This window comes from Perca flavescens, chromosome 14 (genome assembly GCF_004354835.1).
Source record: "Perca flavescens isolate YP-PL-M2 chromosome 14, PFLA_1.0, whole genome shotgun sequence".
Lineage (NCBI taxonomy): Eukaryota > Metazoa > Chordata > Actinopteri > Perciformes > Percidae > Perca > Perca flavescens.
The window spans coordinates 21176377-21202692 of NC_041344.1; the positions used below are offsets into that span (position 1 = coordinate 21176377).

Consider the following 26316-nt stretch of genomic DNA (forward strand, 5'->3'; position numbering starts at 1 on the left):
AATGTTTAAAAACATTTTCCTGTTGTGACTTTTCTGTGGAATAATTTGATGTTTTTATCCTCAGATTGAATCACTGTATGATTGTTTACACAATAGGCCTTTTATTGCAGCAGACATTTTTTTGACTAGTCATAGGAAAATCACAGGTGTGGTTAAGAACATTATGGCTCTGTTCTATTCAAGTGTCCCAATAAGCTGTGACAGTGAGTCAGCATGTACAGTACCAGGACCCTGAAACTTAAAGCAGTTAAATGAAATTCAACCAATACTCGTAATAGTAAATTTAGTGATGAAATAGAAGACTAAAATTGTAAAAAGTTTCCAGTTGTTGGCTGCTATGGCACACGCCCGATCTAGATTCTAGAATCGATTGCTTTTCCTTGGGTTCCCGGATGTTAACACTAAAATTTAAACTTTACATTTGCAGCTGACTTTGGCCTGTTGAATTTGAGCAAGTTGAAAATATATTAGTTGAATTTAATACATTGTATTTTGCTTCTGAATTTGTTATATTGAATTTTTTTATGTTGAATTTTTGATTCTGAATTTATGAACTTGGGTGAAAATTTGAAGAGTAAAATTCAGAGGCAAAAAATTCAGATACATAATTTCAATGCATAAATATTTAATGCTAGAAATTCAATGGCTTTTTAAATTCAAAATCCGATGAAACAGATATACTTCCATAGTATGGTAAAGTCATTTGACAGCTTGAGCTTTTTTAAAGAACTTTTCAGATGCCTTTTTTTTTTTTTTTTTTTTTTAAAGGAATGTGAACATGTTCCTCAAAACTTTATTTATAAAAAGCCCAAAAAAAAGTATGCTACTGAGATTTGATACCTAGCCTTATGTCAGTATTTGCCAGTAATTTGTCTTGTAAGGCATATATTCAAATAAAATATGTGATTTTAAAAAAAACAAAAAAAAACTATTTTGAGGTTTATTAAAGTTTATTTGCCATAACTTACTGCTGATAAAAATGTAAAAACATATCTATAGATACAAGGTCGATGTGAAGACAATTCAACAGGCGGTAGAACTGTTCTCTAACGTGAAACAGATTGGCCTCAGATTTCTGAAAGGTTATATATTGTAAAGAATATCCTTATATGGTTATTTATTAGGGTTTTTAAATGTATTTTCCTGAGGTTCAAGACTGGTTTCAGAACAAATTAATTTGAAAAGGAAACTAGTTAATGATCTTAATGGATTTAAAACAAAAAAAAAACATTACTTGTTATAACGATTTACAGTATAAGACAAACCATATTGCCCCGTTTTACCCTTTTGCTTTGCTAGATGCATTAACCATCCAAAGTCATATGTTAAATTATACATTTAAATTCGTGGAAATACTAATCAAATTTAACAATACTGAATTTCAAACTTTATTTGGAGTATGATCAGGGCTTTGGCATACTGCAACACTTAAGAGAAGGACCATAAGGAGGAACTGGCTTTGTGCCACATTCACATATAGAAAACATGAACAAATTGGCTTATGTAAACCGCAACGATGACCTCCAATGACAATGTAGATGGCCATACTTCAGACAGACAGACAGGCTGATAACAGGATCATTCAAAACAAATCAATGGATCAAGTGTGACAAAACACTACACTCTATATGTATAAATCACCACACTGATGAAAAACTAGTGTAAGAAAACAAAACTAGACATGATTAACAGACACAGTGTTTGATCTTGAAAAAGTACATTATAAAGTTTTTTTTTTTTCTTTTACGTGTTGGAGGAGTTGTGCGCAAACAGGCCTTTTTACCTCTTTATTTCTGCCCAGTTGATCCCGTGGATGACACTGATAGAAGAATTTAGGGCCGGCAACAGAAACACTAAAAGATAAAGTTGTTTGGACGTGAAAATAAAACAGCTACACAAGTTGCTCAGGCATGGCAAGGATGTGTGACAACTGACAGGTTTCTTGGACGATGACTGCTCAAAGATCTTCTAATCCATCTCCTTTCCTTGTCTTCATACTGAAGTTTGGATGGCTGATCAGAAATCCTCGATGTCCACGAAGACAGACAAAGACAAAGAAATCAAGGGAAACGACTACAAAATAAGACGTGTAACTACAACAATAAATTAATGCAAAAATATGGCCTGAGTACGTGACCAGATTTTTTTGTTTCGTTCTCAATGGAATTCCACATTGAATAGAAAGATCTTTCATAAAAAGTTATAAAATAAATAAGCACTTTTTCCCTTTGAGTTTTGAGTAGAAAAAAAGTTGCACAGCGTGCAGGCCCAAGAGGAGAAAAAGCTATATGATTTTTTTTTATTTTTTCATTATTTATGTTATTTTGCACAAGTATCTCTGCACTCTTCTCCTCTTCTTTGGCCTTTGTGGCCACAGACATGCTGGTGGGTCAGTGTGACCCGCTCAGAGTGGTCGCTGGAGCTGGTCCTCAGTACACCCAGTTCACCGGGACCCACTGGGGTTCACTGCACAGTTTGTCCACGGCGGCCTGTAACGTCTCGAAGGCCTTGTCCAGGTTGTCGTTGACGATGGTCAGGTCGAAGTAGTGGCTGTAAGCCCTCTGGATCCGGGCGCTCTCATCCACCGTCTTCCTCAGGTCCACATCCTGCCAACACACAGAGGACAGATGAGTAAACATACACACTAGAGATGCGAGGTATTTTACTTTACTTTATTATTACTGCTGCTCGAGGCATTTTGTATCTCCAGAATGAAAAACACACGACAACAAAAAACAGCAGGTAGCCTGCCATCCATTATTTTGTTTAATTTTGATGCAAAAGGAACAGACATTTTGGATGTCTGGACATGATAGTGGTACATGAACCAAGTACATTTACTCAAGTACCAGTTAGGCTACTTGGTCAATTATATACTACTTCATACTTCGATGCCAGTATAATTAATTTGAAAACATTACATTACATACAAAATATATGGTGGGTTCCTAACAATATATAGAGTGAGCCCCATCTCAACCAAATACAAAATGAACATTCGTGTTAATGTATCAGTAATAAGGATTCCATGATATAATATATAGTGATACTATAAAAGTGGCAAGGCTAATTTTGCTTGTACTTTTGATTCTTTGTATACATTTTACTACTACATCTGCTAGTTTTACTTAAAGGTCCAATGTGTAGGAATTTCTCCCATCTAGAGTTGAGATCATATATCGCAATCAACTCTCTCGCGCCACGCAGTTCAAAGTACGTATTACAGCTACGGTAGCCTTCATGCTTTTTGCTGATGGTGCCGGTCTCTTGCTCTTTTCAATATCCTTTTTCTTTTTCTGGGCGAAGAAGAAGACTCCTGTTCCTGAAATTTGGATTTTGAATACGTGTGGTCCTCCATGTTTCCTTTTTCAAACTTGCTGGGGCCGGGAAGCTACGATACCCATTAGCAGCATTAGCAGCACCTGTAAGTTTATCATGTGACAGCGAAAACGTGAAAGGCGGAGCAGTATGTCCTGTTTGTCCCTTACCGGCTAACGTATTTCACTGATGTCTACCCCCAGTTCATGTGAATGCAAATGTCAAATTCCAAGCCAATAGGAATACTTGGAATTGATGGTGGAGGTAAATATTCACGAAAGAGGACGAGTTTGTGAACGGGCAACACAGATTTTGATAATGAACAACTAAACACGTTACACACTGGACCTTTAAATAAAACTTCAAATGTAGAACTTTAACTTGTGAAGGAGTATGGAGTACTTTAAAGTTTCCTTTGTGTCTCGGTTGCCACCACATAGGTATGGACATGGATGTGTGAATGTATAATAAAGCATTTATAGCTCTTAATTTTCTTTTTTTGGGATGGCTCAATGTGGGTAATGTCCTGATGATGTGCATGGGAGTTAACCTACCGTGAGTTGCTTGGTGGTGATTCCTGCGTCCACCACAGCTTTATGCATGGCCTTTAGAGTATCAAAATCTGGCGCCGCAATAAACACCACATAAGGCATGAACTCCGCGGTTTTCAGTACCTTCAGAGCCTGAGGAGAGACACAGTGGGTGACATTACAGCCATGGCCAACAAACTAAGGAGAGTGGGGAGATTTGATTTTAAAATATGTCTTAATAGCTCTCTACAGCAAGGATTAACAAAGCCAAGTCATCGACTATAGACCTATGGAAAAACGCAGCAGCACAAATATCAGTCCTAATGACCTCAGCATCACAAGAATTAGAGGAAAGCGACTATAGGCAAGGTGTGATTCCTGTTTTTTTTCTTTCCTCAAGACCGCAGAGGGTGGGGGGTGGGAGAGGCTTGTTGTTCTTGTTCTGTTCTGTATGTTCAAAAATATAAAAAACAATAAAAAATGGATCTTAAAAAAAATAAAAAAATTCTTAATTTCCCAATCAACGTCTCATGCTTATCTTTTTAAAAGCCCCTTCTTTATATTCCAAAGACCTCAACACCTTTCTAAACCTCCTCTTACCTGTGGGTTGACATCCAGGATGCAGGTGCGTCCTGTGCCCACCACCTCGTGAATGGACTCGATCTTGGTGCCGTACAGGTTGCCGTCGTACTCGCCGTGCTCCAGAAACCGGCCGGCCTTCACTTCCACCTCCATCTCTGTCCTTGTAGTGAAGTGATAGGAGTTGCCGTCCAGCTCATCATCACGGGGCCGCCGTGAAGTGTCTACGAAAAAGCTCAGTTAAATGTTTGATCGTTTGTAAAAGTTTTAGCTGTTTGTGTCAGACAGAATTCCTAAATACAGGCAAAAGCATGACCTACATGGTATAGTGGTGCCAAAGCGCGTGGGTTGGAGGACCATCAGCCGGTTCTTCAGGCTGCGTCGGCCCACACCCTGAGCACCGATCAGAACCAGCGTCTTTCTCTGGAATGCTGGCACCTTTGCCACTTCCTCATAAATCTGCAGCTCATGTCTGTCAAACTCTGTTTAAACACATGCATAATTATTAGCCAATGAAAGAAAAAGATACTAAAGAGGTCAGATGAAAACCAACAGCATGAAAAGTCTTCTGACCTGCATTCTTGGCTGTCAGATACATCATCTTCTTCTTCTTTTTTCCAGCTATGGTTCCACAGAGGATCCCTACAAAAACGAGACACATTTATGCGCTTGTATGTCAGTGCTATTACAGCATTTGGCCAGATGAGGGCAGGCATGGACCATTTCTTTTGTTGTTAACATTGGCTACCCAGGCCTTCAGTGGTTAAAGAAATATGGAAGTGACAGAGGTTTGGCAGCAAACCAGTTGACAAACTTTAGACCAATCCATCTTTTCAGCATCAGTATTGCTAAAGAGAGGAACAGGAAACATTTGTTGTTGTTGATGTTTTAGGTCTAACTAAAGCGCCATTCACAGTGTTTATTCAAAGGTCAGGTATCAACGCCACTGAGGCACACGCGCACTAACATACCTGATCCATCAAAGTCTCGAGGGACAAAAGCTTTCCTCTTCTCTTCCAAGAACTGACTGGGTATCAGTCCCGTTGCCCCAGCAACCACATGGCAAGCCTGGCACAGATTACAGATCAGGTCACAGTTAAGTCTTGAAATCTTGTGATTTTAAATGACAAGACACTCAAAAGGAAATAGATGGAGGAAAGCTCACCTGCCACCAGTTGGGATCCTCTCTGTTGACAATCTGAAGAAGGTCACCTTTCTTGAAGGCCATCCCTGCCTCTCGGCAAGGGATCAGGTTGTCATTTGCTGGGTTGTAGTCAAAGTATGGCCGCACATACACCTGTGACGAACATGTGCACAGTTTTGAGTCTTAGCGGGGATTTAATTCATTTTCATTGGCTCGCTTAGAAATAAAAAAGGGTTGTGGACTTAGAGAGAGACATACAGATAAAAAGAGAAAAAAAAAGAGACTCAAGCTCAGCATGCTGCCTCATACACTGACACAGTAACAGTGGCTCATTCACACACCCATTATGTCCGACGTTCCACACTGCACCCGACCCAGCTGTTCACGCTGCGCCAACCGTGGAGGCTTTTGCCAGGAGGGGTAAGTGCTCTGGCTGATGTATTCGATTAAACAAGCAGCCAGAGGAAGCAATAAAACAAGCCAGTAAAATATACTGTGCAGCGCGCCCCGAGCCACAGAGCAGAATGTGATGTTGCATTATATCTCATTCAGTTTTACTGCTCTTCATTCAATGTAAGCCTTATAAGCTTATTTTGTTCAGGATGCACAATACCTTTTTTTATTTACTCGAAAAATCTGTAGTGCATGCATAAGAGAAAATATTGTAAATTACTGTACTTTCTACGTGAGGGAGCATGAGATTACAGAAGTGTGTGTGTGTGTGTGTGTGTTTGCAAGAGACAGAAACAGCTAGTGTGACCCAGATGGCATGTGGAGTGTTATTAATAGGGCTCCCAGGGTTCACATTCCTGCGCAGGGGATTGAAGGAGTGCCGTAAGGACAGATCACCAGCCCTGTACCACTGGCCAACATCTGACACTCATTACATAAGTGTAGGTGCTTGTGTTTACATTATCATCTCATGTGAGATTTCTGCGTGTGTGTGCGTTTACCTGCGGAGGTGCGGGAGCGTCTCGGTAGCTCGGGAGTATTTTCAATGTGATCCCTCCGCTGCAGTCTTTGAGCATCTCCTGCAGCTCGGTAGGGTTGTTGCCTACGTCCTTCCCGTTCACTTCCTTTATAATGTCACCCACATGGAGCAGACCCTGCCTGTCAATCATGCCGCCGTGAAGGATTCTAGCAATGACAAGGTCGTCTTTCTCCACACGAAATGTCACGCCCTGAGAGAGAGAAGATAGCAGGGTGATGTTAATCGGGCACACACACACGCACGCATGCACGCACGCACGCACGCACGCACACACACACACGCACACACGCACACACACACACACACACACAGACACTTTTTCCACTCACCAGCGGCTCTCCGGCCTTCTTTCGGATGCCAATCATCCGCACAGCATCGGCCTGCATCAGAGCGCTGTTTACTGCAGCATCATTGGTCGTCTCAGTCGGGGGCGGGATTTCGTAGCACTTGGAGGCCACCATGTCATGTGCTTCCAAAAGAGACTGAAAGAAAGAGTCATGAAAAAAAGAAAAGGCACATTTTTCCTCTTACAAATGAAAAGTTAATTTGCAATAAAATGCACCCTTGTTCAATACAACACACTCAGTGGTTTTGGTGCTACAACATTACTTGGTCTGGTATTACAAGTAGCCTATGGTGGCCAATGTTGGCAAGCTTTAGAAAAGATGTTGCTGTATAAGTACCAATACTGAGTGAGTTTGTTGACCTTATGACTCTTTTCCATTTATGCTACTATTATGCTATGTTTTAGCATTATCCTGTAATTGTAACTTGTGGATACTTTTAAGTGAAAGTTACATAAGCTCGCTGTAAATGATGTCAACAAAAACTGCTACTTGATGTTAGAAAGCAGAAATTTGATGATAGCTGCATAATGTGAAATATGTGGACAGATGGCAGAATGGTATAGTAGGATAAAAGCAGTAACAGAGTCACATCAAGGGAAGACAGTAGAGCAGAAGCTTTTACCAACATGAGTAATTGTCTAATTTGCAATGCTGCAGCATCTGGAACAGTTTGTTACCTCCACCAAGGAGGTTATGCTTGTCTATTTTTGTTTGTTGGTTTATCTGTCAACAGGATTACGGAAGAACTACTGTTATGCCTGATTTTCATGAAACTGGTGGAAGGGTGTAGCGTTTTTTTGAGCAGATCTGAATCATGAGGCGGGCAGAAATTATTTATTAAATTATTTATAACATAACAGCAAGATAGAGCGTTTGTGCTGCATTCATGTGGTGTCGGTATAATCTGAGAAATGTGTTCCAGACTGGGAAAATTCACACTGCATTAATATTGTATGTCTTATTGAAGGTTTGCACTCTCTGAATGCCCTTCTAGTTTATCCGCTCTTTTGGGTTTGATTTTCCGAAAACATTTCAAAATTAAAGTCGCCAAGCTGTTTAAACACTAAACTAGAAAGTCCTGAATGTGCCTTAATTGTGGTAAAAAATAATAAAATAATAATCTATTGGTTTAATCCCAAATATGGATTACAACCAAAATCTAATCAATTAACTCTTGGTTTGCTGACTATCCATCCATCAACTTTCATCCAAGCCCATTTTTTTAAATGCTACCAGTGCTACTTTTAATATTTTTGCAACAATTAGACAAATAGATTGGTGAAGAAAGCAAGTCTGTAAACTCACACTCAATAGCTGATGTAATATCTGTTACCCTCTTTTCCTCTCTCTTTTCGTCCCAACCCGTCCCTCCCTATCTCTCTACTCTCAGTAGGTCAACAGGGTCTAATCCTTCAGCTTACAGCACAAAGGGCTCTGATTGGTGCAGGCACTTTGCTCAGAAGTCTAACTCCTATTGGTTGAGCCTGTGTAAAGTCCCTGGTAGGTCCAAGGATAAAGGTTCATGTTTATTGATGCAGGAGGAAGGGATCCAAAACATCAGCTCTGTGCTACTGTAACTACAGTCAAAACATTACAACTCTAGGCTGAGCTTAAACCTTTGAACGGAATAAAAATATCAAGGGTAATCTCTCCTTCACGCATACATACAGTGACATGTTACAGAATTCTGGCATTAATTTGGGCCTAAAAAAGATCCAGTTTGAAAAGCCTTTGTGAGGTGGCTATAGGTCAAATTATTATCTTATTGGCACCTATAAATTACTTCCCAAACTGAGTCAATATTCAATCCACTAGCAGGACAAAGCAGACCAGAAATCAAGTCTGTTTTACTTTTACTTGTGTGTGTACGAGTGTGTGTGTAAGACTGCGTATCCCCCCGCCCCCCCCTTGTCTCACCTGGAAATGTGGCTCCTGGAGGATCCTGGACAGTTCGGCTGCGCTGTCGTCTTTCACCTTGAGATTTTTGATGTCTCCCAGAATCTCCGTCACCAGCTCCACGTTGTTGTCCTGCACCGCCTCCAGCTTCACTTCCTCCAGCTGTTCAGGAGCCTGGGGGAGACAGAGAGGCTCATGGAGGGTAGGCGTGGATAGTTGGTAGTTGACTCTGTGTGTTATGTTAGTATTTATTTGAATGCGTGGATAAATGAATGAATCTGGATTTTGTAGCGTAGCAGTGATTGCTGACATTATATTGGATACATACAGGTAAGAGCAGATTATTATTCGGAGGTGGCTAGCGGTTAGTCTGCTCGCTGCTGCTCACCCCGAGCTATGTTTGTGTGCTACCTTAGCCAGGGAGCGTACAGTGGGACTTTCCATGATGCCGCGCAGGAAGAGCAGGTCAATGTCTTTGGCGCCCGTGGAGGTGGGCAGCTCACCCAGATTATCTAACACCTGCTGCATGGCTGGATGGACGGGTCAAGAGATAAGAAAGATACAGACAAGGACAAAGAGAGACAGTGATAAGAAGTTAGCCAGGCATGAAAGTCATACAAAGCATAAACATACACAAGAGAAGTTCAGACACTGCAGCAACTGAGAGATAGAGAAGTAAACACTGGCTTAAGAGTATCAGTACCAAATACTTTCATGTTACTCATAATTGCAAATCTAAGCCAAAATGCTTCAAATTAAGAGGCATATGTCACATAAATATTATATAATGATGATGAGACCTTCAGCAGCCATGTTTAGAGCCCATTCACTCTCCTTGCCCCCAAAAATATAAAATTAAAGCTCCATCTGGAAGTACAGTATGAAAGGTCCGTTTAGAATGAGCATGATTGCATATGTTTTGTTTGGAAAATGTCCAGTGATAAAACTAAGTCCCCACATAAACCTATATTAAAAAAATTAAATGCTGAGGCATATAACCTCCAGGATTCAAATGTTCTCCGTTGTTTGAAAGAATTAACTCTGTTGAGTCTTGTATTCTGTGCACACAAACGGAGAAAGAGAGAGAGGTGTGGACTGTAGGTATCAGTTAACCAGTTAACGCCCTAATGCCAGGGTCTCAAAGCCCACATAAGCCAATTTAAGACCCATTTAAGACCATAAAGCCATGGGAATGTACGCACGTATGTGTTAGTGTGTCTCTCATTGTCATCATACTCTTATGTGGGTAGTAAATATGTCCATTCAGCACATGTATACAGTCACTCAATGATTATGAGCCTTATGATTATCATCTTTAACCTTGAATCATGTTCTATGTCATAAAATTAAGTCACGCTATAATACTTCCTATCGCTTTTTTAGAAAAATATGACACATAATACATTGCTGCCTTGAAAAAGTACAAACTATATGTTGTGTTGTATGGTGTTTGATATGTGTACTCTTAAAATGTTAATCAACTTCCCCTTTCAAAAAAGCATATGTGATAAATTCACATATCTGCAGTTTCAGATATTTTACATGTGAAATGTATGCATCAAATGCAAAAACATACATTTCATGTGTGTTTTTTGAAAGGATACAAAAAAAAAATCATATGATGATAAGAATCATATGTAAAATCTCATGTGTAACAGCAATTTCACGTGATACTTTCACATATATGTATATGTGGTTTTTGGACATACGTGACATACTGTATATGCAAATATAATTTTAACATTTGCTTCTTTTGTCAGTTGGGTAATAACTTTCATCCAAAATAAAAGCAGTTCAATTTTAGATAGTGTCATTTTAAATTCATTTTTTTTTAGTTTGGAAAGCACAACAAATGTCACGTCAGTTAAACTACAGCTTGACAGTGTCATTTTTGTATTATTCATTCATCATACATACAAAAGTCGCCTGGTTGTATGATTAAGAAGAAGGAGAGGGAGATTGGCAAAAAATATGCAACAATGACCCGAAGACCTCCCTGTGGCTTGACAACCACAGAGCACAGACTGACTGCATAAACAGAAGGCTCCATACAAAAATAAACCTTAAATATTTATGATCCTCTTAAATAAGGACAAATAAGGGAGGGACGTCAAACATGTACATCCATAAAGAAATAAATTGCAGACATATAGTATGTATGAAAAACATATTCAGTTCCTGTGGGGACCCCACAACATGTTTCACAGGCTAGAATAAACTCAAAGTCTCAGAGCAGAGCTGTAATTGTAGTAAACCTATCCACACACACTAACATGTGCAAACACATAAACAAGCATTAAACCACCACCGTGATTGCACTACACTCACCCACTTAAGACAACAATGAATCATGGTACAACCTCCTGAAATTTGGAGAATAATGTGTTTTCCAATTTTCCAAAGACTTATCCAACGGAAGTCACTTACATACTTGGACACATCTGAATAAAAAAACCTTAAAAATACACTAACATAAATACACACAGCTGGATCCCGAGTTTTTGTGCTCTCTGTGTTGACCTTTATCCACTTGGTCAGAATTGCACCCTCGACCACAGGAATGTTTGCTCATCCCAGCCCGTCCATAGCCCCCCTGCCACGTGTACTTGTTGTGTGTACATTACTTATCCTAACAAGCAACCCTCAGATGCCTTTTCTTCCCTGTTTGAGATTGGAGATGAAATAAAGCCTCCTACCAAAAGTCTCTATAATCCTAATAAATATGGCATGAATACAAAGATTCAACCCCCTATGAGCCTCTTGCTAAGCATGGTCTGAAGAAGTTGTAAAAGATGACAACGCTGGACAGTTAGAGTGAAGTGTTTTTCCCCAGCTGGTTCATTCACCTAGATACATAATGAATCATCCTGCTTACCTGCTTTCAATTCCTCCCTCTGTGGCACTGTGGTCCATCCACAGTCTCTCTCATTATTTAGCGCCTCTATATGTACAACTACCAGCACTGTGTTGAATGCCAATGCAGAACCTCTCTGCTTAAGAATTCCTTACTCTGTTTTTCAAGGAATGCGAGACAAGATGGGAATCAGAGGAGTACCTTGACTAGCACAAAAGTAACATCACCCAGTGTGTTTTTTCCAGTAATGCAAGTCAAGAACTGAACCGCCTCCAGGGAAAATAGGCAACTCTCACAGAAAGCAGGGATTCCAACCAGGGGTACTTGTACCCCAGGTGGTACTACTGCAGTTGCTAGGTGGTATGTGGAAAGGTTGTAGGCTAGCTAAACTAAAGTGAAAAAGTACAAATTAGATGATTTTTTAAATATATATTGAGTCTGCTGTAACATCTAAACACTACCTGTTGCAATTAAGAGTGCATGAAAACTAGGAGGGAGCTGAGGTCTAGAGGTTAGCTAAAAGTAATGGATAAACTGTTGAAATGTTAGTTTAAGCTTTAAGATAATGGGTAACGCTTGAAATAGTTAACGTTAGCTAAAATTAATACATAATTGGTTGAAATAGACAGCTAAATTAACTATAAACAGGTAAAACAGCTAAAGGCAATATATACATAGTGGAATGGTTGAAATAGCTAAAAGTCATGGATAAATAATTGAAATGCCCAGCTCTTGCCATTACCAAGTGGTAGTAGTACAAATGCAAACATGACCAAACCAACCATAAAATTCAGTTAAATTATATGACAATATTATTGTTTTATATAATTGTAACCCGGTTAAATTTTTATAAATATGGTTAAAAAAGTATTTCATGAAAGGGTAAAAAAGTACAGTGTAATAAATGTTTAAAAAAGACGAATATATATATATAACAAGATATATATATATATATATATATATATATATATATATATATATCTTGTTTTATTTTGAAGAGTTCATGGTTGTAAGAGGAAGTGGTATTCGTGAATAAGAGTAATACTGGTCATCTATTGGTTAAGGTGGATGGGATCACAGGTAAACAGGAAGAAAAAGTGTGACAACGTGTGTTAATGATGGCTTGCCGCTTGACTGACAAACTCGGAACACGGGGAATGTAAAAGTTTGCACAAAAAAGTATGAAGTTGTTGTCTTAGACCAGTGGTTCTCAACCGGTGGGGCCCGCCCCCTGGGGGGGCGCGGACACTCTCCCGGAGGGGCGCGAGTAGGCTACAGGATGGGAGAAAAAAAAAAAAGAATTCAGAAAAAAAATTTCTCCCATGTTGAAATGCAAGTGGTTGGACTATAACACACAAACAAATCATCCTACTGGTGACTTTTTTGTCAAAAACTAATCTAGCGACTTTTACTGGTGTTATTGGAGACTTTTGTGGTGTTTGGAGACTCGAAAGCACGTATCACTCTGCAGCTACTGTGCTCAACGAGCAGCGGGTGTTGCTGTGAGCCCCCCGTCCAAAAGCACTCACAGGCGGTCAGTCTCTCAGTAGCCTCGCGCACCAGTCCCAGCCTGCAGTCAGACCAGAGAGGAGACACGCACCACTCCTCATATAAACTCAGATTTTGTTTGCAGACAGAGTGGACGCCTTCACACAAAAACTTGACCTCTGACATGGCCGCATCAGTCGAGGGAACTGCGACATGTCCCCCAGCCTTGCAGACTTTATCACTGATGCACGTCACACGACTTCTCCTTTCTATTTCAATCAGCAATGAGAGAAAAGCCACTGACCAAGCGGGAGTGAGAACGGGTCAAATTATTTTCCTTGTTTTTGTTATGAAGATGATCGTGTGTGTGACTCTAACATCTCACATTTACCAACAAAACGTACAGCGAAAGACCGCGCAAAACATTTCAGACTGTACTGCCAACGTGTGTACATTTTAACATCAATGTACGCTGTAACGTTTTTTCATTATTCACTGAAGCGGGTGCTGTTTCAGTACTGTCTGCTCTCTGCAGCGGGCGGGGCTGACGCGCGCTCGCACACACACACACACACACAATGACACACGGTGGATGCAGGAAAAAACGCAGATGAGACGACACAATAACCTAAATTGAGGACAGCTATGCTCGTTATTGTAAGTGCAATGATAAGTTAAAGTCCAATAAGTCCTTTATCAAACAGTATGAATGCGTGTGTGTGTGTGTGGCCAGGATAGGACATTAACTAACAATGTAGCTAAAGACCAAAAAGCCACTGACAGTGACAGATATGTTCATATTTGATTCATTCAATAAATTATTATTTTTTGTCTTAAATCCACCAGCCATTTTCATATTATACCAACATTTGCAGCATCCAGAGCCTTTTTGGTAAGGTTCCTAGGAAATCTCAGCCCAGAGTAATTAATTAATAGTACTAATTATTATTCTCCCCAAAACAAGATTCCTTTTTATTTTTAAAGAACTATAAAAAAAATTGTCTTCTGCAACTTCATTGCAACACACATACAAAAGACACCACAACTTTTATCGCAATTTTTAACAAAAGCTCCCGTGAAATCAGGCATTTTGGGCCGCAACAATCTCAAAAAAAGGCCGTGAAATCCTGGAGGGACTGCCCTTGTGTGTTTTTTCATGTGTTATGATGCGCATTCACCAGTGTTTTTTTGTTGTTGTGGTAGGCTACTCCTGATTTTGTCATCTCATCTCTTATATACTGTGTCTCTATGATCCTATCCTGTCCTATTCATGGTAGCCTACTCGTGGACATTGCGCCGTCATCACGTGCTGTAGTGGGGGAGCGCCTTGATAATCCTGCATAGGGGCCCGGTGTTGGCTAGTTACGCCACTGACGTCCTGCCCTCTTTCGTCATTCTGGGCAGCATTGATGCAGGAATACTCTCCACTCTGTGACGTCACCTTGAAGATACTCCTCCCTTTCGCGTCGGCATATTTGTGTGAGGCAGGATTCTCAGAAACGAAATACCGCAATCGTGCACAAATGACCCAGCTTTGGGGTGGCCCAGCTTGCAAAAGGTTGAGAACCCCTGTCTTAGACTATCTATTAGACAGTCTTCACCCAGATATTCAGTACACTACATATCTTCTGCGAGCAGCTATATAGGCTATATTCTATCCGAAGTTCGGACAGTTGGTGCGTTGCTAGCTCATTAGTCACTGAGTATAGCCTATGTTGTTAGCATTCATTTGCAAAGTAAATGGACTTTTAGCCAACGTAGCTAACCCAGCTAACGCTATCAGGCCTGCAACGTGGTTTATTTTAATATATGCCGGCTTTTGTGTGTGTGTGTGTGTGTTTGTGTGTTTGCGCATGCTTTTAGTGTGGGCCCATTGAGTTTAGTGTGAACTTGAACTTAAGGTAACTCGATTTAAGGTGTGTGTTACAGTTAAAGGGAATAATTATTATGGTTATACAGTAATTGTGTCTACAGTTGAAGGGAATTATTATTGTTTTGCTCCAACTCAATTTATTGAAGGGAAAGAGAAAAAACTAAGTTTTGAAGGAGACTAATTTGATTTCATTTTATATATTTTGCCATTTTCCACTGTCTCTAAAACGGATTACAGTGTGATGTTTGGTTATTTACTTTACTAGAAGTTTTTAAGCTAAGGTGCTAAAGCTTAGTAACCTATGTGTTAAATAAGTGATACATTCATCTCATTGCCATATGCTAATTCCTTAAAAGCTATTACAGTACATTTATTTAGTAAACTAAGCATAATCATAGTTGCTGTTAATTTAAGGTGGTTAAAGGAACTCAGGACATTTAAAAGTGTAAATAGGTAAAAGAGAAATAGTACAAGATAAATAGTACATCTAACATTACTTTAGGTATTCTTTTTTGTAAATTACGTTAGCTGATTTAACAAACTCAGGGCCCTCCCCTGACTAAACTGGGGATAGGTGGGCTGCATAATTAACAGTGTTAAATAACATCTAGTTTAAAATCAATTTCAATGACAGCTTTGGAACATGATGAAGGGGTACTAAAGTTAATCTGACAGAGCTGTGGGGATACATCAGACAATAATGGTTGGGAACCAGTTCTCTAAAGGATCATCAGATCATTTAAAGATAACTGAAACATTTGACAACCACTTGTTGGAGTTACCTGACAAACTATACTGCCTTCTGATTATTTATTTTTCATTAAACCCTTCTATCAATCCCTCTATCTCACGTCTTAGAACAAAGTCAAAGACTACAGTAGCTCTCTCCTCCTAGGTGACACCCCACCTCTTCCTTCTCCTTTTCTCACCTCCAGACGTATCTGCTTCCTGGGTGGACTGCACTGCCGGGGGCCCCTCCATGCCAGGCTGTCCCGGGGGCATCACCTCCTCCTCCTCCTCCCGTACCCCATTGGGACAGGCGTCCTCCATAGCTGTGACCATCGCCAATGCCCTCCTTCTTCCTCTCTGCTGCCACAAGTATGCTAAGGCTAACCACTAGTAAACCACCAGTAGTTCTGCAACTATGTCTTCTGTCCTCCAATCGTCTTGTCTGGTAACTGCTGACCCGCTAAACTCCCAAAAACACAGAGAGTACAAAGAGAGAGAGGGGATTGAGGACAAAGATGAGAGAAGCAAAGAGACACAAAGAGAGTGACAATAGAGTGGGATTAAGATTAGTGGATATTAAGAGACGAGGAGGGAAAGAGTAGTGGAAAAGAAGAGGAAGGATGAGGGGGAAACATTTAAGAAGGGAAGAGGCTAATGTCAAGATAAGTTCAGAAAGACAGGCATGAAAACAGACAGAGAGAGGTAGAAAGCTGGATCGCACACACAGATGTGGACAAGCGTTCAATGCTTGTCAGTCCCCTCCCTCCACTTTGGCTTTAATACCTTCGCTTCATACCCATCAACCCCCCTCAGTTGATGACACACACACACACACACACATAATCCCACAATCCCCTCCTGCTGTTGAGGGCTTGCTTAAGTACCCCTCCTCGTTTCCCGACCCCACCCAAAGTTGAGTTGCCCTACTTGTCGTGACAGAGGCACACACACACACACGCACACACACGCACATGCACACACACACACACACCAGTTGAATGTGTCATTATGTAAGTAATCTTACATAAGTGTTACTGAAGGGGGCCTGACCCTACATTCCAATTCTTTTCCTTCTTCTTTCTCTCATTCACATTGTTCGGGGTTTGTACACCCCTCTGCAGCAAACTCTCAGCATGAGCAGATTGTGCTTGTACGTATTCCCTCAGCGGTCGTCCACCTCCTTAAAGCAGCATGTGTCAGCCTAATGGGAGCTTTTTTTTCCTCAAATTTTTTTTTTTGGTCTCTCTTCCTCCTTAAATGAATGTGCCCTCACCACCTTACTTCTCACTAAATCAGTAGACTGGCGGTGCTGACTGGATTATGCACATTTTGGAGCTGCAATTAAAGCTCCTTCATGCCTGAGCCTAAATACTTTTGGGGAAGCTACTTTCTAAGTAGGAACCTTGTTTCAAAAACCATAAAAAAAACTTAACCTTAGGGTAGTCTTGGATATAAATGGTAACAGCAGTCTACAGTCATGCTGGCAGCTCTGTGAGGCGGTAGTTAGGCATCTTAGTCATGCTAACATTTACTTTACTTACGTTAGAGCTGAAGCTGATGGGAGTGTCACTAGTTTTGCAGGTATTTGATCATAAACCAAAATATACAATTTTTTTTTGACCTGATATGTTATGTATTACAGTTCATTTGTTGAATGTATCACATTTGGTGCAAATTCTTTAGTATTCCTCCTTTGGGGATTTTCAAGGCAATCAATTCCATATTTTGGTCTTGACCAAAGTGTTGGGCCGACTGATTGACATTGCCATCCTTAGAGGCACTGCAAACATGAATGTTCAAGCTACAATATAACATAACACATCCCAACTGCCAAAGCTCAGCAGAAGTGTTTTTGTTTGTCCGTCTTGCATTTGAAATATTAAGGCTGTCAAGATACAAAGGAAAAGCAAAACAGGCAGCTAATACACCCTGTGTTTAGAGTCATCCGAAACAGGCCCCTCCCACAGCCACACAGCTGTGCAAAGAGCAGATCTGTAGGCTTTAATCTGCCCCGCCTCTCCCTCCACCCCATCCTCAACATGACCAGTCAACCCCTCCCCCAACCAGGGACATGGGATTTTAATCTGGCCACGAAAGCACGGGATTACAGAATCTCTCTCTTCTTCTCTCACCATATCCAGTGTTCAAACATCTCTACACGGCTAACATTATGATACACTGCCTTCTTTGCTGATGTAAGGTGGCTTGCTGAAATGGCCTTTAGTAACCACAGTTAGTACACAAGTGTAAAAGAAGATTTTCCCTTTGGACCCACAAAATCTGGTGCCGTTCACAGTTTGTTTATCACACATATAACTTTCCTTTTAAAATGTCAACCTAATTATTCCTCTTTAGAAAATAAGAAGATGAGAGCCAAGTCCACATAGAGTTCGGCTAAGGTAGAACAGCTGTGCACTTAGCTTGTTGTGGTGTAACATAGCTTTGTTTTCTCCAAAACAAAGTATCATGGAAACTTAACAAATACTTTAATAAAAGAACTGATCACCAAGCTCCAAGTCTATAATAAGCAAAATAAGATTGTACTAGCATTACTTAGCAATAAGCCAATTAGTAGTGGATTATAGTATGTAACTAAGTACGTAAGTAAAGTTTTATTTCTATAACACCTTTCAAAACCTAGGTTACAAAGTGCTTTACAAAAGAATCAAAGGGTAAAAGAACAAAAGACGAGTACAACACAAAAATTACAACAGCATCAACATTACAACAGAACAATTAGAGGCATCACTACTCAAAATAGAGCACATGGCTCAAGCACAAAAAGGCCAATAATGTAACAATTGTGCTTTCTGCCAGCCATACTTGTGTAAGATTCATAGGCAGTAAATGCATTTATACAGATCTTTGTTATATAAAACTGGAACTTTAATTTCACATTTAACATTAGTACGGCCAGAGAAAGTATTATCAACCGTGTAATCCACATGGACATTTAAACACACAAAAAAACAGCTGCTTCCTTGTTTCTTTAAAAGTTGTTTTGTAAGAGCAGTGATCAGCACATCTTTGTTTCAAGGACTGGCAGTCCTCCCACTGAACTGACAAAATCATGTCAGCCCGCAGAAAGCATGTGCCTTAATGTCTCCAGTGTGTTGCTACTGAGGAAGAGGCGGGGAGGAAGTTGTGTTTACCTGTGCCAGTCGGTGTAGCACAACCTCAGTCCTACTGGCTGCTCATCAGTCAACTGTGAAGACCTAAAGAGAGAGACAGAGAGATGTGTGAAAGTTAGTCAGACTCATCTTTAAAGGACACAAATATTCAGTCCTACTTGCATTCCTGCACACCATTTTTCATCATTTCTCACACACACACACTTGCTTGAGCATTCAGATTCTTACTCGTGCTTATCCCTCACACACACTCAATGACTTTGTCTTTTTCCCAGTGGATTATCTGTTTAATCTATCTATGTCATCCCTGTCTCCTGCAAAATAGGAGTCTCATCTGCAGACTGAGGCCGTTGTTCGTTTAGAGCGATGCACAGTCACCCAGGACAATTCATTGTCTTCAGCTATCCAAGGATGCCTGCATCATCAGCTGGCACGGTGCCGTCAACGTAGTAAATGGGAAGTCATGACAAAGCAGTATGCATTCATTCCCAGAGAGACTCTTGCAAGACACTTGCAAACACATGCATACACACCTTGTATAGGTGTATAATGTAGAATTAGGCCTGTATATTGGAGGGTTCATATTATTAGCTATTATTAGATACGTGCTAATCAAAGATATATCTATATCATTGTAGGTGGTTGTGTACTATTAGTACTATTAGTACACAACCTTCTCAGACAAACTCAGGAGGACATCTCACCGTCCACTTAACCTTTGACATTCCTCTTTGGTCTAGGTCATACCAACCCAGTCTCTACTGGAAACGAACACAGTTTCCATGGGCCAAAAGATTTACAAGGTGATTTCAACACACAGGGCATGTCTCCTCAGCGCTGCTTTGCTATTATTACTTGTTGCTGTTCTGGCAACGTGATATCATGACTTCGCGTAAACATACACGCCACTTTCCTAAAGCCAAGTGGCATGTTATCTGTACACATTTTGAGCTATCCGCGTGTATGTTTACGCTGTATACAGCGGACGGCAGTCTGCAACGTCACAGCGTAAACATACACGCCACGTGGCGTGTTATCGCAAGGCTACATGTTATCGCGAGGCTACAGCTGGGTTTAGGAAACGTCACACGCGGGTTGGGTTTAGGAAAAGAAGAACTAGTTGGGTTTAGGAAAAGAAGAACTAGTTGGGTTTAGGAAAACAACAAACATGGAAAGAAAACATCATACGCAGATTTTCGCCGATTTTCATACTACTCGCTACGCCGTCAATTCACACGCAATCGCAAGGTAATGGAAGTCAATGGAGGCCAAACGGCGTTGATAAACGAGTATGCGTCTTGATAACACGCTAATAATGGCATACGAATTGGCATGTCATACATACGCCACTTCATGAGATCAGTCTGGTTCTGGGGTCTTTTCACCCATCATGCTGGGGCTAATTGGTCCTTTATTGTATGAGAGAACGAGAGAGGAAGAGAGAGAGAGTGAGAGGTTGATTCATTACACAACACAGATTACTGTCAGGCTCGGAACACTCATTGGAAGTGAAAGATATCCCTTGGAAGAATGTTAATGAAGGCAAAGCCACCAGGTGCAATTTCTCGCCAAATCATCCGCACCACAGGGCAGGAGCTGAGCCACAGGGCAAGAGCCGGGCCAGGTCCGAAAAGGGAGGGAGGAGCGAAAAAGATAAGGTGAATAAAAGCAAGTAGGAAAAGATGGGGCGGGGTCACAACTTGATTTTAGAGGAATGTATAAAAAGGGACAGAGGGAGTTGGGAGAATTTCAGAGGAATCAGAGAAGAGATTTAGAGCAAGAGAATAAATAAGGAAGAGATAAATGGAACATTGGGATGCATGGAAGACAGGAGAATCCCTAAAGATTAGATAGAGTTGTGGGAAAAGTATCTCAAGTCTTGGGAGGATGAGAGGGAACAGATGAGAAAAAGAAAAGGGTGAGAGTGGTCGTCAAATACAAACACCTCTGTAATCTGTTTTGCTGTATCCAGAAACTGGCAGGTAACTGTAGTTCCTCTTGTGATAGTTGCACCACCTGAAAATCGTTTTGTATCTGAATGCCAGTGAATGCTTTCTGAGAATTTGCTTTTCATAGAATAGACGTGGAGCGTTTGTAAATGGGTTACAACACGCAATTGAATTTTTCCCCAGCCAGGTCGACCTTTACATTGATTTAAACTCTGCGCACGCACTGGACTCAGGACTCCCCTGATGTACTTTAATCACCACGACTGTGCGCTTCCTTTTACTGCTTTTGGGACAGAGGGAAAATCACAGGAAGTGGTCATTTGCAATCCCAGCTGCTATTGGCTGATGCATAGGAATGGACGAGCCAACAAAAGCCCTCTGAATGCCCCCTGGTTTCCAAGCATTCAGATGATGGACAGCTCATGGAAGCGGGATTATGGGAGGATCAGAGGGTTTGTTTATCTACAAAACATCCTTGCTGTCGCACACATGTAAACCTGTGTGTGTGTGTGTGTGTGTGTGTGCATACTGTATGCATGCTATTAAAAGCACAGACAAACAGCAGGCTGTGTGATTTTAATTCATCCAGTTCTAGTTACGCTAGCGGGAAATCACGCTTTACCTCCGACTTTGAGTCTCAATGGGCACATTTTGTGGATTTATAGTCTTGAATGTAGTACGAAACGACACTACATCGCTCTCATGGGTCATGAAATGCACTTACACACATAGTCAAGCCAATATGGCATTCATCCTGGAGAATTCCTTCAATCTGTGTCTATATATTCTCTCCACCTCTATTCTCTGCCTGACAAAAACCTTTCCCTTCTGTGCACCACAGAGCCGGGGGCACAAGGCTCTCAGAGCAGCCGTCCCTCTCAGTTCCTCTCAGTGACTTGAGAATCACAAAAGAGGCCAGTCAGCTCTGTCCAGGCTGACTCCAGGGTAAACTTCCCCAAGCGCTGAGCTGCAGCGTGCCTTCCACTGGATGACACCAGTACGGTAGTGAGTGCTAGATTGCCCGTGTGTATTTGTGGACCTATACTGTATGTGTGTAATGACTGGCTATTCATATAACCCCCCCATAACCAACCCTATCCTGTCTTGCCTCACACCCATCACCCTCTGCCTCCAGACAAACCCTATGTAGGTCACTCCATGTGTTAACACAGCCGCCCAACACGAGGATTACACTGCTACCCCAAGATGGCCATTTTAGCAGATTAATATCTGCAGAATATTTATCATAACCCAGTTTTCTAACTGGTTATTATCACCTTATTATGCAGGTGTTGATGGTTCTGTCTACAGAAAGTTCTTTAAATCCGCTCAGTTTCTCCACATCTACCACAAATGATGAGAATGCAGCTTAATACACCTTTGTGCTGATTCATGCTTGCCTCTACTCTTCATCTGACACTGCAATTTAAATTACCACATCTTAACACAAATACATCAATTGTTGCATCATTGCACTTTCCCCGCATCACCAAAAATGACCTCATTCTCCTTCTCTGTGATGTTCCAGGTGGTGGGGGGTTCTGTGCTTTGCCACGCAGCTTTCGATGATATAATTACACGGGCGTCCGCGGCTCGTCAAAACCCTTCAGCACCGACCGCGCAGTGATCTGAGCACCTCCTGACATAATCTAACCGCCACATGGCCGTGCCTGCCTCGTCTCAGTCTCTCTCCCTTCCCAGCCTCCTGTTACTGATCATTAGTATTAAGGAAAGGACAGGAAGGCAATGGAGGAGGGGGAGTGATGCAACAGCACTTAACATGACTGCAAAGTTTAGAGAAAATTGATTTTCTGTGATGTTGGATGTTAAAAATCTGAGAAGAGGGAGGAAGGGATAAGGAAAATAAATTAGTCTCAATTGAGTTTATCCAGCGTGTTTGCCTTTTGCTCAGCTCATCTTGTCATATTTTTTAATATTGGCAAGAATTGCAAACACATCTCCTTCGCATCTCCTTCATAGAGCAATACTGTGACATTAGACTAGCTGGTGCTGCTCCAGTTCAAATGAATGTGACTTTGAGCTGGTATGCTTACATAATGACCTTAAATAATCTCATCAGAGGATGACTGTTTAACAGAAAATATGCTGGATATCTCATACATAATTATTTTGTTATATTTATCAGTCTGTTGTCTGTGGAGTTTTATCAGTGTTGCATCATTGATTCCACATTTATGTCTTGATTGAGGTGGTGAAAGACAAAAGGATGTGTTTCTGTACAAAACCAAACTATCTTATGCTACATTGATAATGTTATTGGTTATCTGCAGTGGTTTGCCCCTTTAAGGCCTTAGTGATGGACAAAATCTGGCGAATCAGCACTATAGGGTGTAGCAAAAACTGCCAAAAAACATTTCCCTGGCAGCAAATCTTACAAAGTTCCCTCCAAAACAATATTCCTCTCTATACAGGTTATTCATTTAGTTGTGTACTATTCTGACAGAGATGCAATGACGCTCATGATAACTGTGATAGGGTCATAACTGGAGGGAGGTGCAGCCTGCTGCAGTGCAGGAAGGGTTGATTGTAGTTGTGTGGATAACAAACACTCTGATACATGTGTTGTTCATAGCTGGAAAGTGTGAGTCACTGTGTGTGTTTGTGTGTGTGTGTGTTTGTGTGTGTGTGCGCATACATGCGTGTCCCTTTCTCTCTCTCAAACTCTACCCCTCCCTCCTTTTTATGTACCATCTCTCCCATAGCTGTGTATTAATAATGAGCTTTGGATTTGGTCTCTGAATGACTCACTGACAAGAAAACTCTCAAACAGTAGGTTATGTTCCTGGAAGCATATGTTTGACTTGAAATTCATGTTTTCCTCTGCCCTGCTGACGGAATATACATGGGCTGAGAAATCTAACTTTGTGCCTTAGTCCATCTACTTCAGCAGCACAATAAAGTAATCCTGGGTCCTCAATTAGAAGTCTTGATGGATATCCCTACCCGGGGACCGCAGATTTACTAATGCACTAAACTGTCTCCTTCTCTTCCTCCTTTTGTTCCTCCTATTACATTCACCAGATCTGATTTGGACTTCCTACAAGATTGAGAGCAAGAGAGAAAGATTCATAAACTCTAGTATACATGCAACAAGATCCATGCTGCCCCATCACTTAGTGGTCTGGTGGCCTCCCAGGAAAGATCCCCAAATCAAGTTGCGTATGTGCATGGGCTTCCCCCATCACGTGCGCGAGGCTAAACAGCTTATATACCTTGCCAAATGACCCTGTGCTCTTCTGCGCAAGGAAGTCCCAAGATTCATTGTAGTCTCTTGTGATATGTAAGTGGTTTCATATTTTAAGTGCTCACACAAAATGGATTTGACATCGTTGTTAGTTCATTACTATTAGGTGGTGCACTCATACATCTCAGTGGAGGACAAACAAATAAAAATCAATAGGATCGTCTGGCTGCGTCTCCAGTCGACCAGCCTGTGCCAAACCACCGGTCCCCTTCTCCGTTTTCATTCAACATCAGCTCAAAACCAACAACGCTTGGTTGATATTTGTCGTGAAAGTTTTTCTTGAAAACAAAATAAGAGAAAATGTTCTACCTAGTGAACATATTACTGTGTCTTGCTCTTATAGTGAACTCGCACTCCCTGTGTCTTTCCTCAAGTCCACCACCCTCTGCTGTGTTGCAGTCTATCATTTCTGGACGGTGGCGCGTTCCAACCTCCTCATCCTGTCAGCACTATAACCTGCAGCGCTTTCCTCATATCTTCCAAGTCATGGATCGACGCCACGACTGTGACGCATGGCCACATCCGTGCGCCAGATTCCGTGCGCTTGAACCGTGCGCCAGATCTGTGCCAAACCCCTGCGCCGTTTTGGCTGACCAGACAACATGTATCCTACATTCACACCGATCTCGCCACACGTGCGGCCATTTTTTGTTACCCATCCGAGCCATTGTGGCGTGTGCACACTTAAGACTACAACCCATCCGCTATATCCTTCCTCGTGATATACAGGAAAAGCGAAAGGACTCGTCCCACTCCACAATAGACGTCCAACGCAAACTAATAGGTGTCAGAATAAAAGCCTGTTCTCACAGCAGAGTGGGCTCTATTGGGGGCAAACATCCCCTCCTGTCACACTCTACAGCACCTCAAATACGGCAAAGTGTCTTTGTCTCCCGTTTTAAAGCCAAAGGGTAAATTAATTCAAAATCTTCAAATCACATATGATCACGAGCCGTGACTTACCTGTGAATCGTTTGTGTGAGTTCGCGGTAGTCCACCGACCGTCCCGGTTGGACATTCAGGCCCCCCTCAGCTGTCTGTCCCGGTCCCGCAACAGACTACCAGAGAACACGACGCCAATCAAACACACACGCCCCGCCTCCTCTGCCTGCGTCATACAACATCGACCATTGGCAGCTGAGGTACAACCCTCGCTGAGTGAATACATTGTTGCATGTAGTATTTTCTTTCTATCACAATGTCATACACTCGCCCATTCACATAAATACATGTGAACATCATTTCACATGCAACATATTAAAAAGAAAAGAAAACACACGCATGATGGGGTCTATGAAGCTATAATTAAATAGGCTATTTAAAAAGTGTAAGACAACAAATATAGCTACACAACATTTGCCTATCCATCCCATACGAGACAAGACTATAATTCACACGCTAAAACAGCTAGCCAAAGTGGCGGTTAGCAACAGTTCTGACGGTCTCATGAACGCAATTAGTGGAATTATTTCAAAATGTTACCAGACTCCATGTAGTGTCCGCATTCATTCTTCATCTTCTATTATTTCCAGAGAATCCAAGCCTTTAGCTGGGAGAGGCCACGAAGCGGTGAACATGGTCGTGGAGTGTCGTCAATGTTACAGTTGTATTAATGATTGGATACTCTATTGAAAATGTTGAACCACCACATTAAGCCAGGAGTTCACCGGGCTCCACTGTGAATGTTTTTTCGTCGTTTGGGTTGTATCTCATTTCCACTGCAGACTGTGTCTGCAATGCCTCTTAACTGCTTGATTTGTGCTCTATGGGCTGACTTGATGTCAGGTTGCGGTAGGCTAACCACTCGTGTAATTGCAATAATGCTCCTGGAAATGCAATTTCTCCTTTCATTTAGTTTCAAAGTAGACCTTATCCTTATGGCCACAAGAGAGCGCCATTAGCCACCCAATTGGCAGCTTCAAATTGACTGATGTTTTCTGACCATATAAGCCCTTACTGCACCATTCATGCTTCTTAGACCAGTTTTAATGCACCGTTGCCCCATTATCCAGTGTCATTGAGCTAGTTAGCTGCCTGCTACTGTTATTGATTTCAGCTGGGAGGCACAGCAAGTCCAAACTTGATCTCATCATGCAGGATGACATCAAGTAAACACTGTCAGGAGAGCAGTTGTAAAAACATTTAGTGAATTGGCACCCTGCTTGCAGTCGGTTTAAATCAAATCTGATTAAAAAATAATACATTTCAAACAATGCAAAGAA

The 26316-nt window shown here is 41.3% G+C and overlaps 1 protein-coding gene across 5 annotated transcripts; it reads right to left on the reverse strand.

Moving 5' to 3' along the window:
• Window positions 1-1364: 1364 nt before the first annotated feature.
• pals2b (protein associated with LIN7 2, MAGUK p55 family member b) lies at window positions 1365-26048 on the reverse strand. Of its 5 annotated transcripts, none has more exons than XM_028598022.1 (15): window positions 25577-26047; window positions 25058-25202; window positions 18902-18964; window positions 15950-16209; window positions 9217-9335; window positions 8827-8979; window positions 6892-7044; window positions 6525-6752; window positions 5593-5724; window positions 5399-5495; window positions 5001-5069; window positions 4748-4909; window positions 4449-4651; window positions 3873-4001; window positions 1365-2606 (listed from the first exon to the last, which is right to left on the reverse strand). In XM_028598022.1, the coding sequence occupies exons 4-15, from the start codon at window positions 16080-16082 to the stop codon at window positions 2430-2432; spliced, it is 1755 nt and encodes a 584-aa protein (XP_028453823.1). In that variant the 5' UTR covers window positions 16083-16209; window positions 18902-18964; window positions 25058-25202; window positions 25577-26047; the 3' UTR covers window positions 1365-2429. The 5 variants fall into 5 exon arrangements, with proteins under 5 accessions (XP_028453823.1, XP_028453825.1, XP_028453827.1 ...); XM_028598024.1 differs by having other exon boundaries at window positions 9235-9335; window positions 25577-26046; XM_028598026.1 differs by lacking the exon at window positions 15950-16209 and having other exon boundaries at window positions 25577-26048.
• Window positions 26049-26316: the final 268 nt, after the last annotated feature.

What these genes read in the sequence shown, in the direction of transcription:
- pals2b (XM_028598023.1), bottom strand. Translation starts at nt 16,082, where the DNA reads ATGGTCACAGCTATGGAGGACGCCTGTCCCAATGGGGTACGGGAGGAG. An exon ending in AGAAGGCCGGAGAGCCGCTG is followed by an intron (nt 6,753 to 6,891) that starts GTGAGTGGAAAA and finishes TCTCTCTCTCAG; the next exon opens with GGCGTGACATTTCGTGTGGA. An exon ending in TCGAGACTTTGATGGATCAG is followed by an intron (nt 5,070 to 5,398) that starts GTATGTTAGTGC and finishes TCGTTTTTGTAG; the next exon opens with GGATCCTCTGTGGAACCATA.